The 17,752-nt window shown below is 37.7% G+C and overlaps 5 protein-coding genes across 12 annotated transcripts; 2 read left to right on the top strand and 3 right to left on the bottom strand.

Annotated features, from left to right (window-relative positions):
- On the bottom strand, positions 4–5,097 carry LOC18784859 (calcium-transporting ATPase, endoplasmic reticulum-type). 5 transcript variants are annotated; one of them, XM_020557777.1, is made up of 9 exons: positions 4,617–5,097; positions 4,129–4,426; positions 2,482–4,042; positions 2,275–2,396; positions 1,878–2,156; positions 1,407–1,790; positions 1,184–1,293; positions 852–1,080; positions 4–775 (listed from the first exon to the last, which is right to left on the bottom strand). In XM_020557777.1, exons 3-9 carry the CDS (start codon positions 3,947–3,949, stop codon positions 212–214), a joined length of 3,156 nt encoding a protein of 1,051 aa, XP_020413366.1. In that variant the 5' UTR covers positions 3,950–4,042; positions 4,129–4,426; positions 4,617–5,097; the 3' UTR covers positions 4–211. The 5 variants fall into 5 exon arrangements, with proteins under 5 accessions (XP_020413366.1, XP_007220597.1, XP_020413362.1 ...); XM_007220535.2 differs by having other exon boundaries at positions 4,150–4,426; positions 4,617–5,096; XM_020557773.1 differs by having other exon boundaries at positions 4,150–4,348; positions 4,617–5,096.
- On the top strand, positions 6,952–9,697 carry LOC18787702 (serine/arginine-rich splicing factor RS31). The gene is made up of 6 exons (XM_020557663.1): positions 6,952–7,050; positions 7,202–7,346; positions 8,495–8,607; positions 8,748–8,977; positions 9,062–9,340; positions 9,435–9,697. Exons 2-6 carry the CDS (start codon positions 7,241–7,243, stop codon positions 9,463–9,465), a joined length of 759 nt encoding a protein of 252 aa, XP_020413252.1. The 5' UTR covers positions 6,952–7,050; positions 7,202–7,240; the 3' UTR covers positions 9,466–9,697.
- LOC109947476 (calcium-binding protein KIC) lies at positions 10,291–11,051 on the bottom strand. Its single transcript, XM_020557664.1, has one exon. It carries the CDS (start codon positions 10,849–10,851, stop codon positions 10,471–10,473), a length of 381 nt encoding a protein of 126 aa, XP_020413253.1. The 5' UTR covers positions 10,852–11,051; the 3' UTR covers positions 10,291–10,470.
- On the bottom strand, positions 13,598–14,538 carry LOC18787024 (protein yippee-like At4g27745). The gene is made up of 2 exons (XM_007221105.2): positions 14,258–14,538; positions 13,598–13,981 (listed from the first exon to the last, which is right to left on the bottom strand). Exons 1-2 carry the CDS (start codon positions 14,348–14,350, stop codon positions 13,754–13,756), a joined length of 321 nt encoding a protein of 106 aa, XP_007221167.1. The 5' UTR covers positions 14,351–14,538; the 3' UTR covers positions 13,598–13,753.
- LOC109947695 (DNA-directed RNA polymerase III subunit RPC10-like) lies at positions 15,310–17,686 on the top strand. 4 transcript variants are annotated; one of them, XM_020558482.1, is made up of 4 exons: positions 15,310–15,460; positions 15,862–16,010; positions 16,103–16,193; positions 17,413–17,686. In XM_020558482.1, the coding sequence occupies exons 2-4, from the start codon at positions 15,900–15,902 to the stop codon at positions 17,544–17,546; spliced, it is 336 nt and encodes a 111-aa protein (XP_020414071.1). In that variant the 5' UTR covers positions 15,310–15,460; positions 15,862–15,899; the 3' UTR covers positions 17,547–17,686. The 4 variants fall into 4 exon arrangements, with proteins under 4 accessions (XP_020414071.1, XP_020414074.1, XP_020414073.1 ...); XM_020558485.1 differs by having other exon boundaries at positions 15,344–15,460; positions 15,897–16,010; XM_020558484.1 differs by having other exon boundaries at positions 15,345–15,460; positions 15,891–16,010.

The raw sequence follows: 17,752 nt of genomic DNA, 5'->3' as shown, positions 1-17,752 counted from the left end.
AGATTAAATATTTTTCATTTCTATTTTAATTAATGAACAAATGTGTTTAATGCCTTTACTTTCACAAAAAAAAAAACCAATACAAATTGAAAGTGAAAGTGAACAGATAAAAATGGTTATCAGAGAATTCTAATTAACTACATGGTTTCTATGCTGTGTCACATCCAGAATGAATCTGCTTTCCTACTGATCATAATAACCTGAGATTTTATCATGCTGTTTTCTCCTTCTTTGCTCTCCATCTTCTCCTCCTTCCTACTAATTTAAGAACCTCGTCAATAAGTATCACCGGCACCGAGATCAAAATTACCAGGAGCCATTCATTCAGACTCAATGGAACAACGCCAAACACGTCTGCTAAAAAGGGAATGTAGAGAATGAGGCAATGAAGTCCAAATGAGACTGACATGGCAACCAAGAGCCAAGGGTTCCTCCAAGGTGGCATTTTGACCAAGCTAATATCTTCAGAAAGAGCATTGAGGGAATTGAACATCTCAATGGCCACCAAGACAGAGAGTGACAAAGTCATTGCCTTCACTTTACCAACAGAGAAATAGTCACAAGGGTCAGAGAAACTGATAGTCCGACCTCCCCTAACTGTGAACGGAGCCACGGTAAAATTCGACCATGACGGACACTCTCCCCAATTTCGAAGCTGAGATAGTTCGACAAGTGTATGTCCATCACTCACAAGATTGATGCCCATAAAGGAAGCCTGAGTATACCACAAGATGAAAATGCCAACAGTTGCAATGCCCACATAAGAACCAATTACCTGCAGTTGTGAACATGTAAAGTTTATGACTTTTGCATGGCATGCTGAAGCTCAATTAAAAGTAGGACATACTAACCAGGTAACGGAAAAGAACCCAAGGACTCATAAGAGCATCGTCACTTTTGCGGGGCGGTTTCTTCATAATATGCATGTCAGCCGGGTTAAATCCAAGAGCTGTTGCAGGTGGTCCGTCAGTGACCAGATTTACCCACAGAAGCTGCACAGGTATCATACATTCGGGTATTCCCAATGCCGCGGTCAAGAATATGGATATTACCTCTCCAACATTTGAAGAAATCATGTACCTGCAGAATGAGAGATTGAAAAGTTCTTACTCAAAGGAAGAAAAAGGTGAGAGAGGGAGGGAACATATTATGCTTATGATGATGAACAAAGAGAGAGATATGCCTGATAAAAGCTTTCATGTTAGTGTAAATGGCACGGCCTTCGGCAACAGCTGAAACAATAGTACTGAAATTATCATCTGCCAAAACCATATCTGAAGCTTCTTTTGCAACCTGGGATATAAAACATGAAGGGTTAGAAGTCACATTGCAAGGCTCCAAGTTAATGAGAACTGTTAGTGGCAGAGGGCATCATCCTATGTTCCAAGAGTGAGTGTGAATGCCACCTCAGTTCCTGTGATGCCCATGGCAATCCCAATGTCAGCAAGTTTAAGTGCCGGTGCATCGTTCACTCCATCTCCGGTCATTGCAACAATCTCCCCTATCTCTTTCAGCATCCTTACTATCTCTTGCTTATGCCTAGGCTCCGCACGAGAGAAAACCTTCCCTCCCGGTTTTGCTAAAATTTCCATTTGTTGTGGCTGGGGTAGAACCATGAACTCTTTTCCAGTAAAACTTCTCCCTTTCAGATCCTCTTCTTTAGAGAACAACTTGATTTCTTGACAGATAGCCTCAGCTGTGGACTTGTTATCTCCAGTTATTACCATAACTCTAATTCCAGCTTCTCTGCAATCTTCAATTGCTTTTCCAACTTCATCACGAGGAGGGTCCTGTGAAAAATAGTTATTAAATGAAATATTTGAAATTTTGAACCTTGAAAATCATCAAGTAGCAAAACATTTGTGGCATATACATACTCTTAACCCAACAATGCCTACAAAAACTAAGTCACTTTCAATGGAGGAGTAGCAGGCTGGATCAAGCAGCTTCTTGTGAGCAGGATGGCTCTCAGAATGATAATCTGAAAACTCTCCCAACTCCTCCTTATATGCGAAACCCAAGCACCGCAATCCCTTTGAGCTCATGTCCAAGAGTCTCAAGAGCAATGATTGTTTACAAGGTTCGTCTATTGGAACAAGGGATCCATCAGCAAGTTGTACATGCAAAGTGCGCTCCAGTAAACTCTCAACAGCACCCTGCAAATTGCAACCGTTAAATTATACAAGCACCAGACAGTGCATCAAGCATGAAAACATGCTATAACAGCAAACTCAAACCCAGCTGTAGACAGCAATGAGACAAAAAACGAGTCACCTTGACAAGAAGTCGGTTACGCCCAGTTGGCTCCCGGACAATAACACTCATAGACTTTCGAACACGATCAAATTCTAGTGTGGCAACCCTTTTCGATCTTTTTGTCCACCACTCACAACAGCCTGTACTTGAAAAATTGACCGTTAGAATGCTTCCGCATTGTCAACAGCTTTAGATCATATGAAAAGAGAATAGTTTTCGGCTAACCTAATTTCACTGTTGTGGTGTCAATTAAGTAGCTTGCAGCAAGCTGTGTGTCACGAATTTTGTTTCTTGCCTTGATGTCTGGAACTCCCATCTTTTCAACCAAAACCTTAAGAGCTGCCTCAGTTGGCAAACCTGTAGCCCTGAACAGCTGGCCATCAAAATAAATCCCAGCATCATTGCAAATAGCACAGATTTCTGCAATGGCTTGCATGTTAGCATCCATATTATAGCAAGTCCAATCAACAATTCCCCCGTCCTTGGGATCATAAGTTGTGCCTTCAACACGAATTGTTCGAGAAGCTGTGGTTTTTCCACCCAAAGTGAAGAATTCTGTCACAGACATCTGGTTTGTTGTCAAAGTCCCAGTTTTGTCTGAACAAATCACAGTTGTGCATCCTAAGGTTTCTACACTTGGAAGCTTCCTCACAATTGCATTCTTTTGTGCCATTTTCCTTGTACCAAGAGCTAAGCAAGTTGTAATAACAGCAGGAAGACCTTCTGGGATTGCAGCCACGGCAAGTGCAACAGCTATCTTAAAATAGTATGTGCATCTCTCAAACGAAAACCTAACATTCGTTGGCCATCCATCAACAAGATCCCAAGAGAGGAAATTTTTGTAGTTCATAACCCAAACAATGAGGCAAACAAACCCAATAGCAGTAGTGAACCTGCTGCCAAATTCATCCAGCTTCTTCTTCAAAGGGGTGTCATCTTCTTCCAAAGAAGCCTCATGTATTTGCTTTTGTATTTTGCCAATCTCAGTGTTCATCCCAGTGCTAACAACAACACAAAGACAGCTACCATTGACAACAGTTGTGCCTGAGAAAACCATATTCTCTTTCGCCTGCAAGTCACAATCATCCATGAATATAGGACCAGTGCTTTTCAGAACAGGCATTGCCTCGCCAGTCAATGAGCTCTGCTCAACTCGCAAAGTTGAAGTCTTTAAAACTGCAACTCTCATGTCAGCTGGGACTTTGTCTCCCACTCGCAATTCGACGATATCACCAGGAACAAGTTCTCTTGCAGGCAAATCTGGCACCAGATAGCCATCTCTTAAAACCTTTCCAGATTCACTCTGCATCTGCTTAAGGGCTTCAAGTGCTTTTTCAGCATTGCTCTCTTGCCAAACTCCAACAATGGCGTTAAGGATTAAAATCAATACTATCACAAATGGTTCTACATAGGCTTCAAACCCTGACTCCCCTGACTCACCTCCACCCAGGAAAGCTAGAACAAAAGATATGAAGGCTGCAACTAGAAGTATTTTTACAAGCGTGTCATCAAATTGCTCTAACACAAGCCTCCATAAAGGCTTGCCCTTCTCTTTGGAAAGCTCATTCCAGCCATACCTTTCACGTCGCTTCTCGGCCTCATAAGTGCTCAGGCCCTTGTCTAGTTTCACATGGTACTCTTTCAAACACTGCTCAACCGGCCATGACCATGCTGGGACTGGCTTTTCTTCCATTGATTCTTCAATTTTGGTGCTCAAATTTCACCCTAAATGAAAGCAAAAGAAAAACTACCTTACTTGAAATTCTCTTAAAGCCATGTCAGGTACCTGCATAATAATTCAAAAACATGTAAGGAATTTCAACAGAGGCATGAATTAACCATATATCCTCAAAATATAAATATGTTTAAAACCTGCAAAACAATTTCACGAACCAGATTTGAAAAACTTGTCGAGAAAATTTACTGTTCAAGACAAATTGAGATCTTTTACACTCTTTTCTCCTCTACAAACCCAAAAATGTCTTCTTCCTTTTTTCTTCTACTAATTCTTCAAAGTAAACCAGAGGATAAGTCAGTGACATACAGCATAGTTTCAACTCATTCACAGCAGAGCTATAATATAAAGACCAGGCTGCAACAGAAAAGAGTAGTTTCAACTTTCAACTCATTTAAAGCCCGGCAAGAGAGAGAGTGAGTGAACAGAACTAGTCTGCAAACAGATTAAGCAGAGAATATGAACTGAAACTGAAGTGTATGTAAGACACATGTTAGCAGCAAAAGAAAACTCTACAAAAATAAGGCAGTTAAAAAGCACAGCACCCCAACAACATATGTCATATATCTGCAAAACCCAGAAAACAACAAAAGCAAAAACAAAATTTGAACTATGTGGAGCTTACTTGAACTAAAAATAACTGACCCTTCAACAAGAACATGAAGAAGACATGAAAGACACCAAAGCTGGCTGACTGGCTGGCTTGGACACAAAGCAATTCAAAGTTCAAAGTACACAAAAACTTGTCAAAGAAATGAATGGTTTTGTTTTGAACTTTTAATGAGTGGACTGGCTCCTGTTGATCTTTCTTTTTCTTTGGCTTTTGCTTTTTTTTTTTTTTTTTTTTTTTCCTCCTGGGAAGAATTTTGGGATCTTTAAAGCTTTAAACTTTCAAAATTCGCGTCTTCTTGTGGGTGGGGGTTAAAAAAATTTGAAGGAGAGGAGATCGTGCAGCACGAATATGAGATCGTGTTGACGATTATGACCTCATGGGTTTGGATTATTTACGCGTGGAGCACCTCAGATTGACTTGTTGCCTGCATTTTTTATTGGTGACTTGTTTGCCGTACGCGTATGGCCGTAGAAGGAATCTATGCTTCCATTTCCATCCTTTTTGTGTGTTCAAGAAAAAACCAGAAATAAACAAAAATGAATTGTTAATTCAAAGCAGAATAATTACTATTTTTAATTAATGCTCCCTTCATATTCTTGTCTAACTTGTGCCGATCGTTTGGAATTATATTTTACATGCTTTTTGGATTTTCACGAATCTCGTATGCATGCATACCTGTAAATGCGAACGCTAAAATTATTATTATAAATTACAAATTTTACGCCATGAATCAAATTTATAAAGTACACATGAGCCTTCGTGCTTTTGTGAGAACTTAATTCGAAACTATTTCAATTTACAACTTGTCTCGTATTTATCTCTTTATTCGTACAAACTTGTGTATTCTTGTTTTACGATTTTAAGTACAATTATTAGAACACCCGTAAACTATAGAATTACAACCTAACTATTTAATTTACAACCGTTGATTTGGCTCTTATTTATAAACAGCAATTGATTAAAAGCTGTGGAGCTGGCTGCCAACATATATAAACATTAAACACCAATTGGCTGCTCTAGCTAGGATTGAATCAACGTCGTACACGACGGAGACGAATACACGTAAATTAACGTCGTACTCATGTGTATGTTAAACATGCCCAAAAGACACCGTCGTATGATCGTATCATTGTTAAAATTTCATCCGTAACCCCACAAAAAAAAGAAAATGACAGCCAGACAGACAGGTAAAAAGAAGATAATTTTTAAGGTGGTGTGGTTTGGGGACAGGGCTGCTGCTAGGCTGGTAAGAGCTGAAGACCAAATGATAATAATAATCAATGATGGCATTTGTTTGTGCGGCTAAAAACCCTGCTTAATCATCATTACCATTAATCAAATTGTTTAATGTTAATGGGGTGGGAAATCCCATTCAAACCAAAGTTCCTTGAAGTTTCTTCTTTTACCTGCCCATAACTACTCCTCATTAAACTAAGGTTTGTTATCAGTTTGGGATCATAAGACAGTGACTTTTTTATCCTTCCATTTGAGATCATAAGTTCGATTCCTCCATCTTCTGATATTCTTTGTATTTTTTTTTAAGAAAAGAGGAAAAGAAGGGTACTGCCTAAGCTAAATTATAAATGAAGTTGTTGTTCAAGTTCCACTCTATCATTTCTTTGTTTGGTTGGTTTAGCACATCTGTTTTTAATGGAAATAATTCCACTTGTGTTTTGTAGGTACATTTGTCAATGGGAGGAATCTCCAAAATATCTTCCAAAGCTTAGAGGAGTTGTGATTAAGTACTAAAAGAGCTTAAAACTATATATAAATAATGAAGTGCAAAAATCATAATTTCAAAAATTTCTTTAAAATTTTCAACACAAATCTCACAAAAGTAGTCAATTTTATAGGTGTCAAACTAGCGGGCCTATTTTGTGTTCATGTCGTGCTTAGCCCATTTTGTTCTTGTGTCATGCCCGTCTAATGGATTAAAAACTTCGGCATATTCCGGTACATCGTGGAAAAGCTATAAGGAGGAGTTTAAAGTGATGAGCTTATTTAAGGAGTTCAATCCCACCATCAACAAATGTCAGAAAATCAATGGACTTAAGCATTTTTAATGATTTGATAGTGAGATTGAACCTCTCAAATAAGCTCCTTACTCTAAACTTCTCTTTGTAGAAGCTCTTTGGTACATCGACTTCTTCGGACCCAGCCCGTATCATGCTCATACTGTGCATATTATAATCACGTCTGTCCATGGGCCGACCCAGTCCTTTAGTCCAGCTACTCATTATCAGGCAGGCCCCTAGCTTAAGATACGCCCACCGAGTAGTCCAAATAAACCTCAGCAGCCCATTATCCTAACACGAAAACTCGGACAATCGGACGGTCGATATGATAAGTCCCCGGCCGATTAAGATACGGTTGGATATAAAATGCCCAAACCTTACCCTTTCCCCGCTCTAGGGTTTGCTAGTTTCTCTCTGCTTCGGCCTTTCAGGTATGACTTCTGTAAATTTTTACTATCCTCTACGTTCCCTTTAATTTTTAATCTTCAATTGATCTTTCTCTGTCTTTTTCTATGTTCATGTGTTTGTTCCTCTGTTTTTCTCTTCTTCTCAGTCGTTTGCTCTCTTATTTGGGTTTTTCAGATTGTTTCTTTTGCTGTAATTTGCGGGACAGTAGCGACAATGAGGCCGGTTTTCGTCGGAAACTTCGAGTACGAAACTCGGCAATCGGAGCTGGAACGCTTGTTCTCCAAACACGGGAGGGTCGATCGTGTGGACATGAAGTCTGGTACGACATTATCGATTGATTTTGACTCATTAATCTCTTTCACAATATAAACTTGAATGATTTGCACAGAAAATTCTATCTTCTGATTGTTGGAGTTGCTAAATTTACGTTCAATTAGTATATTTCAGTATGGTTGTCCTCTGTAATTCACTTTATTATCTGGGCGTTTGACAAGTTCATGCTTTTGGCATATAGGAGTGTGTGTATGCCTGTGCCTTTTGAATTTGTGATAAGTTCAATTGCTCGTATTTGTTTTTTGGTTTATCGAATCAGTGTCAAGAATGTTCAGTGATTTCAGTTGCCAGTGCTCCCTCTACCTGCCACACGTCGGTTAAATTATTTTATTTGTGATAAAGTAAGAGTCCTAGTATTAATATAAGTTTTGGGTTATGGATATACTACTACTTTTGTAGTGCGCATATCCAATGCCTCTTTTCCCGGAGGAAAGGAAGCGGCCGCCACAAATTTGCAATATTTTTGGAGAAAATCTCCGCATTTTAAGTGTTTCTTTTGTCGCAGGAACTTGTCTACTAAAGGAAAATGAACTGAGCTTCTATCTGGGCTCGCCAACATCACTGCCAAAATTTTAATTTGGAAAAGGAAACCAACCTGGTTGCCTGCTTCTCTACACTCCATTTACAGATAGCAACATTCCGCATTTTCTTCACTCGGTCTTCCGTCACTCACCCACTTCATCGCATAAAGTTGCCATTTCACAAGAATGGTCATAGTGGGATCAATGATTTGTTATGCCATGCCTATCACAAGTCTACTACTGTTCATAGGAGATTAATGAAATCTGGCCATGCCTACAATCACTGATAATAGGGGGATCTTTGATTCTATCATGCCATGCCTTCCATTTCTGAACTCGTGCTCTCTGAATGGCGAAGCATGCTTAGCAATGATTTCTCAGACCTGAAACTATGGATTAAAACCTTTAGTATGCAACCATCATGATTTAGTGCATCATGCAACGCCTCTACAGTCTTATGTGCATCAGCCCCTCACATAAATGCAGGTGTTGTATTTACTTTAGTTTGTGCCAGGGGAAAGATATATGAGGCTGATGTACTCCCTGATGAGTGGGTTATATGCTGATGCTTCCTTCGTTCTTTTCTGTTTCTGATTTTTCCTCTCTGTTTCAGGTTTTGCCTTTGTCTATTTTGAGGATGAGCGGGATGCTGAAGATGCTATCCAGAACCTCGACAATAAGCCATTTGGTTATGACAGGCGCAGGCTATCTGTGGAGTGGGCTAAGGTACAATCTAGTTTTCTATTTATAATCATTCTCCTTGAAGTCCCACGGTAGTATTTTTTGAGGTATACTCAGTTCCGGGAGTGAGTGTTTAAAGACATCACTATACCTGGTTTTTAACCCCTAATAATTTGATTTGTCAGGGTGAGCGTGGTCGCCATCATGATGGTTCTAAATCAGTGGCAAACCAGAGGCCAACTAAAACTTTGTTTGTCATTAACTTTGATCCCCTCCGAACCAAGGTTCGTGATATCGAAAGACACTTTGAACCTTATGGGAAGGTGCTTCATGTCAGAATTCGTCGGAACTTTGCATTTGTGCAATTTGACACACAGGAAGAAGCTACCAAAGCTCTTGAGGCTACTCACGCAAGGTCAGTAATTTGTTTCTTTTCTTACTTGGTTAACTCTTTTGACTAAAAGGCTGACAAGCTGAGGCAAAATTTTATCATTTTCAGCAAGATACTGGACAGGGTTGTGTCTGTTGAGTATGCTTTGAGGGATGACGGTGAGAGAGGTGATCGATATCATGATAGTCCCAAAAGAGGCAGTTATGGTAGGCGTGGAGATAGTCCTTATGGGAGGTCACTAAGTCCTGTGTATCGCAGGCGTCCAAGTCCTGATTATGGTCGGCCCCGTAGTCCGGCATATGACAGGTACAACGGTCCAATGTATGACAGGCACAGGAGTCCTGATTACGGAAGGAATGAGAGTCCTGAATATGGCAGATACCGCAGGTGAGCTGTTGAGAGTAGAGTTCATTTGCTTGTTAGCTGTTGAAGGCAATACAATTTCATTTCCTGATCCGTTTTCTTGAATCTCTGCTTACAGTCGCTCGCCTGTTCGAAGATCAAGAACCTGAAGTCATCTGATGCAGTAGTGGGTTAAACATCTTAGTGCTTGTGGTTTTTCTGTAGCTTTAGGTAAATTTGTAGAGGATGAACGTATTATGATAGTGCTTAGGTTCCTTACATTGTATTGTTGACTATGCGTTCCAAAGTTTGCTGTTATCAAACTAGTGTTCTACCGTTGAAGTAATCAATGGATGTGGCTAGATTCGCTTGCTGGAAACGTATTGGCTTCTTACGGCTGTAGTGTTTGCTTTTGACCTATCGTTTGAGTTGGCAATGAAATTGAAATGTGGGTTTCTGGGTTGCAAGATTGATTTTATTTCTTACAAACTAATCAAAGTGGTGATTTGGAATGTGGGGTGATGCCAACCTACTTTTTTAAGTTGTTGGGATTATATGGACCTGTCGAGTCAAAACGACAGCTCTTTGTTTTATCACAGTTTTGTGGCTTGTTCATGGCTTAGATTAAAGATTGCCTAAAGCAGCAAGCAACTTGCCATTCTTCTTGAATGAAGTTCATGCAGGGGGAAGCTTCGTTGCATTCTGGGCAGCCCTTCCACCATGTGCCATTTCAGTCACACAATTTCTAAGCTTAATTACCGGGGAATATGCTTTTAGCACTTTCGGTTCAACATGGCTCCTACTGGCTGTCAAATGTTAGCTTCAGAAGGCAACAATTTTTCATTTTATTTTATTCTCACGTTTCTCAAAATCATTTTAAAAATTCGATCCCTTAAGCATCCTCATAATTATCAGCAATTTCTTTATTAATTACCACCTGTTCCTTGTGATTAAGCCAAATTAACCCAAGTTTCAATGGATGCTCATTTCGGGGGTGAAGGGGGCAAATGGGACAACAAACCCTTAATCATTGATCTTCTCCTGTTAATTACACCATGACATCCAATCCAACAATTTAATAACATCATTAACAGTAGCCCGCAGCAACCAAGTTGCAAAAAACAGATTGAGATCATAAATATTTTTTCTTTTTCTCAGCTACTGCAATTCAAGAATCAAGTGCTTGAGGACTTTTGAGTTTCTTGATCAAGAGCTTTCTCAAGCCATGTCTCAGCATCTTCCATCATCTCAGGACTCAGCCTCACCATCAGGATACAAAACTCAGTCTCATTGAGTGCACCATCTCCATCAAGATCTCCTTCCCCAACCATCGCCTCCGCGTCCTCTTTGCTCATCCCCTCCATGCCGAGATACGCCGAATTCTTCTTCAGGCTCTCCGGGGTGATCAACCCTCTTCCGGGGTCTGCCAGAAGCCGAAAACCTCCGCATAACTCGGACACAAAGCTCTCCACGTCCAGCTTCTCTGCCATAACTGGCAACAAGTCCTGGTATTCTGTTGTTGATGTGGTCTTTCTTGCGGTGCCATTGGTTTCCATGGTCAGCTGCTGCTGTTGCTCAAAGACAATATTCTATTTCTAATGTGGTTTGCTAGAGTGGAAACTTTGATACAAAAACAAATACCACAAGGACTTTGCACAACTATGAAGAATATATATATAATGGTTGGCTTAGGCCTTCATAAGCATATGGAAAGTTACTTGCTTTTTCTGTAGAAGCTATACATCAATACAAAATACATCATTATTTTTGTTTGAGTACAAGCGATAGTCTAAATTATAAAGAAAAGAAATTTCTCACATATACACAATTATGATACCGTTGATTCGAATATGATACATTTGATATTTAAGTCAAGAGCGTTTCATTGTGCATCATTGTTTGTGTGGAATTTAGTGATATTAATTGGCTACATGCCTAGGCTGTAGGCTTTGAGTTCTCCTTCAATCTTAGCCACCCATTTTGGGTTGTTAAAACTTAAAAGGCTTGATGCCCTACTACCCACAAATTGCCTAAAGCAATCCACACATCATGGAAGGGAATTTACACATGTGATGTTGAAAGTCGATCAAATGGACGGTTGGTTCATCAAGGAACAAGACACGTGGATGGCCTAAAAATGTTTGAAATTCCAAGTCCTCCTGACATATAATGTGACCAATCTGATATTTATTTATTTTTGGTTCTAATCTGATATTGAATTTTATTCCAATGAATTTGAACGGTTTCTAGGAAGGTTCTTTTTAGTGGGGGAATAGGGACCCTTGTGGCTAAACGTAATCTTTCTTAAATTGTCCGTGAGCTTTGGCTTCTATGAAGCTTCCTTTCTCTCTTATCAATTTGGTTGTTTGGATTCTTCTACTTTGTTGTTCTGTCGAGGATCTCTGCCGTCCGATTTTTTTGTTTTCTTTTCTCACAAATAAGTCCCCAACCAACCCTTTGGAGCATTTGCCACCACCCACACCTGTAGGTCAGTGCTGATGATAAACGTGGGACGCAGGGAGATGCCCAGTTTTTTTTTATATTTATTTATTAAAGGAAGAAGAGAGCGAAAGTCGAATTCTTATTCCAAATAATTAAGTGCTCTACCACTCAGATTATTAGTTTATTTTGTGCCTAACTCGTTCACAAGAACTACATTTAGTTGATCTAACATGCCTAAAGTTAGTTACCAATCTGGCTTTGAACATGACGTCCGTTCCTTAAGGATCGAATCAAAACATGACGTTTGTGGTATGTAATGATTCTGATTCTTCTATGGCATCACATTTCATGTTAGGAGATTCACTATTATACACAATATAGGGAACTTAAATGATATAAAAACTATCATAAAATAAACTTTAGAAACACACCCAAACCCCATTACAATATAACAAAAATGCTTCGAACTTCCTATAAATTACAAAACTGACATCAATTTATTAAAACAAGCCCAACCCTAAAACCTCATTAAAAAAACTCAAAAACACTTAATAGGTCATTAAAGTAATTTAATAATCAAAATTAAATTCAATAGAGCCAGCGGTCATTTTTAGGTTTGTTTATAAAAATTAAATGGTGTAAAGTTTATCTATATTACTAATCTATATATATAAAGCAAAAGACAGAGAATGGTGAAACATTCAAAATACCAAAAAATGCCCTTGGTTAATGCAAATATTTAGAATTGAAATTATTAATTAAATGAGGATAATATGGTAAATTCACAATTTTTCATATTAAAAAAATTAAAATTAAAAGAAAATTCAGATAATGGATCATATTTTTATGGAACACAGCTATCCATTATCTTTTTTAATTCTAAAATAAATTTAAATTTTTTTAAAAAAAGCCTCTCGCAGGCGCAGAAGCACGTGCAGAGAGGCTAGTGCTAAGAATGGATATATAACAAAATATCTCATTCTTTTTTCATTGACATCTTCTTTTCTAGTTTTTGGAATTTATATCTCATAATTGAGAAAGTTATGCATATTCCCGTCACATTCATCTGACCCACATCTTGGCCGAAATAACAAAATTATGGGCAATGAAAATAAAATTCGGCAAGAAAGTATTAGTCACGACGAGTAAAGCAAACAAAGATGTCGACCAAGAAAAACAAAGATAAATGATATCATAGGAACCAGTTAAATCATCATTCGTCGTTATATCGACGAAAATACAAAAAAAATCGGTAATAATGCAATGATCACTTAATTAGAATATACTTTATTTTAACAACTACTACATTAGACCAAGTTAATAGATATTTTGCCTTTACTTAACATCAACCCACCGAAAGTCCTTTATTTTCGTATGCATCCAAACAACCTACACAACAATGCACCAATGCCTAAAAAGAGGGAGAAAGTTAACAAGAATGGACAATATAAAAAGAATTTGTGAAGCCCTACAACAAGAAAAAGGCTAAGGCCCAAATTTCCCATCCCTATCAAGGATCAAGAATGCACATTCTCCATTTGATCAGTGAGGCAACATGAACTTCCAAATTTTCTTCTTGTCACCTTCTCATGTATCAAGTCCTCAGCAATACCAACTTCTCCAATCCACAAAGGTTACTACCACCTAATTCAGGGATATGGTAACGTTATACCGTAAGATATTTAATATGTTATGTTTTCTTTTTTTAATTCGACAATCTATTGTCAAATTGTTTAATTTTTAGTCTTTTTAGCTCGGTAAACTAATATCAATTATTTGACACATAGTTAGAGTTATGTTCTATATTGTCATATATCTAATATATTATGTTGTCTGACAACCGAATGTGAAACCGTCTCATAAAGTAAAATGTTCCTTCGTGCATTTGTTTACTTTTGCAAGATCATTACTCACAAAGGACACCACAAAGCCAGTTGAATAGACTTCTTTTGTACATGATGAATAGAAACTTATGAAAAATCAAACCAAACGAATTCCACAATCCATTTCAGTATGCTACCAATTCACCTTGACAATCTTAAATTTTTCAAGAACAAACTTTCCTTCTTTGTACTTCTGCAATTCCTCATAGGCTTTTACATATTTCCAGCCCAACACTTCCTTACAATCACAGCAGTGTACATCTGCAACTGCGTGCAGGCCTGTGATGAGATATCGGTCCTCTGTAAGCCCTACAGACACATTCATTGCATGGGAGAACAGAAACGCTCTGCCCCGGCTTGCCTATCAAAGCAAAGCAAATAAGAATTCACTAATCAATGATATACATACGTTTATATAAGAATTTATCTGATCATTGATCGTGTGACAACATAACACGTCAGATTGTAAAATCAAATTCATTTAAACATCAACAATGGAAAAATGTAACATATTAAATCGATAAAGAAAGATTTCTACAAACTGAAATATCAATTTTGTAGTAAATTATAACACACACCAGAGAGCAGAGTTTCAATGCATCATAGTGTTTATGAAGAGAGATCAAACATGGTTCACCTGAAAATCTTTGGAGACAATACCATCATGACAGCAAACATGGTTCTGGCACTTGTAGCAGCCATACAGCCTTGGCCCAGCTAAATCCTCCATTGATTAGGATCTTTGCTTAATATCAGTATCTCTTTACTGCTGTACACAAATTACAAAGAGAAAGAAATAGTCAAATACAAATTAATTGCAAAGCTTGATGTTAGCCATCAAGCCAAAGTCTTCTTCTCCTTAAAACTGAATAGCAATCACCCAATTGAAGAGCACCATTTTGGGGATCAATTATTGAGATGAGAGTCTAAAAAAAGGATAAAATTAACAAAGATGATTGATGAGAGAATCCAAACAATATATGTTGGATAAAGAAATGGGGTTGATAAAGACAGGATTGTTGATTAGTACTCTAATCTTTCCAAAGTTTGGAAGACAATAATAATTTAATAGCATTTAATATATGTTGAAGGTGTTGTGTCACAATTCATCCTTAATTAAATGAAAAACCTAAAGCATTGTTGTTTCTTACTTGGAGACTGTCCTTCTTTTCAATACCTACCTACCCATCAGGAAGACTGAGAGAGAGAGAGAGAGAGAGAGAGAGAGAGAGAGAGAGAGAGGTTTTACTGTACCTTTCTTCAAAGCTGAGGGTTTTTGAGGGTTTTGGGTTTTTGACTTTCTGAGTAATCGATTATGAAGAGAGGTTTTACTGTACCTTTCTTCAAAGCTGAGGGTTTTTGAGGGTTTTGGGTTTTTGACTTTCTGAGTAATCGATTATGAAGAGAGTAAAGAGAGTTAAAATATGCCTACACAAGGTAACTAAAAAATCTATAAAAAAAAAAAAAGTGACAAAAACAAGAAAGAAATTTATAAATAAAAAACGAAGACAAAAAAATGGCAAAAAAGATAGAAATTCTCTAAAAAGCTCCATCAATTAATATTAATATGATAAAATTATTAAAATTAATTTACCATACAAACTGTTTTTTTTTTTCCTGTGGAAAACAAAATTACCACACAAATTTTTACAAATTATTAAGAAAACTATCGACTTTCTTTTTCATCACAAAATTTACTAAAATTAAACCTCAAGGCACCGTCTCTTCATCAAATTAAAAGACGACCCTCACTTCACCGACTGAGACTCTGATTAGGGTTTCACGCAAAGCCCTGCCAAGTTCACTGGGTCGAACCGATTTCCTCTGAATCCGAGGAAAGGTATGTAATTTAGTGCCGCAGAATTCATTTTATACATGTTTTTGCGGACTTTTGTTATTTTGATGAGTTTTTAGTGTCTATGGTGCATAAAGATTTAATCTTTTGCTGAGAATAAATAAATATACTATCTCTGCCTCTTGTATGGGTTTTTCATTTTCTTGATAATGTTCACGTTTGGTTAGTAATTGAAATTTTCTCATTAGGCTATTGATTGTTATTGGTTCTTGTCAAACGGGTACCTGAACACTTATAGTTAGGAGTTAACTCAACTCTTTTGCAATTTTACTTTATTTTCTTGTTCTTAAGTCAAATTGTGTAATGGGATTTTTTATTTTTAGTTTCCTGTATGTGGTTTAGTTGTATAAGTAAATACAATATAATGACATCTCGAAATCCAAAAGAATTGCAGAGAGTGACTTCTTGTTTGAAGCTTTAGGACATGGAATTCTGCCCGAGTTGTGCAAATATGCTGCAGTATGAGCTGCCGAACATGCACGATGCAAGATTCTTCTGTCCAACTTGTCCTTATGTGGCATACGTCGATAGGAAGGTGTAGCTAACGATTCATATTCAAAGTTCTCTTGTTATGGCTTTTTAAGGGTGTACAAAATGTGATTGCTGGTTTACTTTTTGCACTTGCAGGTTAAGATCAAGAGAAGGCAACATTTAGTTAAAAAAGAGATCCAACCCATCTTTACCCTGGATGACTATAAGAATGCGCCCAAAATTGAAGGTTTGTTTCATTTTTCCTGCCCTAGAGGTTTCTTGTTTTTCTCTTTCTTTTGGTTCAAGTCATAATTTCTTCATCAGAGTAGGAATATTTGTTAAAACTGGTCGGAAACATGCTATTTTGAGCTTATTTCTTGATAAGCAGTTCAGTACTTTTGATGTGGTTGCTGAAGTAAAGAAAATTATTTAAATTTTAAGTTCTGAGTTGGGTTGTTAGAGTAATATGTTAGCTTTTGGTTGGACAAGGTTCATCATCTGAGGGAATTCAGGCTCTTTAGAGGTTATCCGCGAGGGTTGTTCTTGTCTCGTAAAAGGGTTAGGTATCTTATTACACACAAGCAGACTTTTTCCACATCTTGAGTTCCCCTTGATCTGTTCTTAACAAAGTTACTAGTTTATGGTGAAGATGGCAGGTGATAAGCATTGATGACTATAAGAATCCTTACAAAATGTTATCCAGTTTGGGAACTAAAGGGAAGTAGCTTTCATGCCTTGAGATTAAAGAAAGTTTTTAGAATTCTCCACTTGTTTCATCGTCAAATTAAATGAAAATTCAACTTTAATCTGATTGGTGATGGGCCCAATTCTTGAAGATTTGGACTCCATTTAAATGGCAAGAAAAGAGAGAAATCCTAAATAAATGCTTCTACAGAAGGGAAAAACCCTTGGTTGAGGATACGATAGATGAGAGTTAGTTAGCATGTTGTGGTCAGGGTGCAAAATCAGTCATTCCAATGGACCAGAATCTGGTTAGAAAGCATGTCACACACAGATGTGGAGGAATATCCGGTGTTACGGAATTTACAATATTGATAGATGACTTGTGTGGAATTGATGCTGTGAAAATGTTTCTGAAATTGGTTTACTAAGGTTTAGGTTATCTTGAGCTTTGCATGGTATAGCTAAACCTCTTTTCTCTAATTGGTATGAGATATTGCTCTTGGTTCTACTCTTACACATCTGCAGTAGTTGTCTGTAATGTATCAATCTCAACTGAATCATAAAACTTGATGAATGTGCAACTTAAATTACATACAGCCAAGAATTTGGTGCTTGAATACGAATGTCGAAGCATAGGACACTGTCTTATTCTTGAATTCATTTTGTTGTTCTCCTGTTGATTCTAATGCCCTGTAAAATTTTGTTGTACAATTGCGAATTTTTCAAGAGATGAGGTCTGACTTCTTGTTTCTGTGCTTTCTTGTTCTTCTCTTCTCTGGCAGAACCATGCCCAAGATGTGGATTTCCCGAGGCAGCTTACAGGACACAGCAAACGCGATCTGCTGATGAAGCAGAAACAAGATTTTTCAGGTGTATGAACAACAACTGTGGACACACGTGGGTTGATTACTCTTAGAAGGAGATCTTTGTGTTCGTAGAGTTGTGATCCGTTTTTCTTGCGCCAGTTTTGAGTTTTGGCAGAACTGTGAGGTGACATTGTGGACTGCCTCAACAAAGGGAAATAATACTTAATTATTCATACATTGTGTTGTTTTATCTTTTGCTGCAATGACCATTCTTTCATCATCGCTTCATGATTTTATCAAAGTTATAATCAAATAT

The sequence above is a fragment of the Prunus persica genome, chromosome G2 (genome assembly GCF_000346465.2).
Source record: "Prunus persica cultivar Lovell chromosome G2, Prunus_persica_NCBIv2, whole genome shotgun sequence".
NCBI lineage: Eukaryota > Viridiplantae > Streptophyta > Magnoliopsida > Rosales > Rosaceae > Prunus > Prunus persica.
The sequence above is the reverse complement of the archived record's forward strand: the minus strand, read 5'-3'. Positions and strand labels throughout refer to the sequence as shown.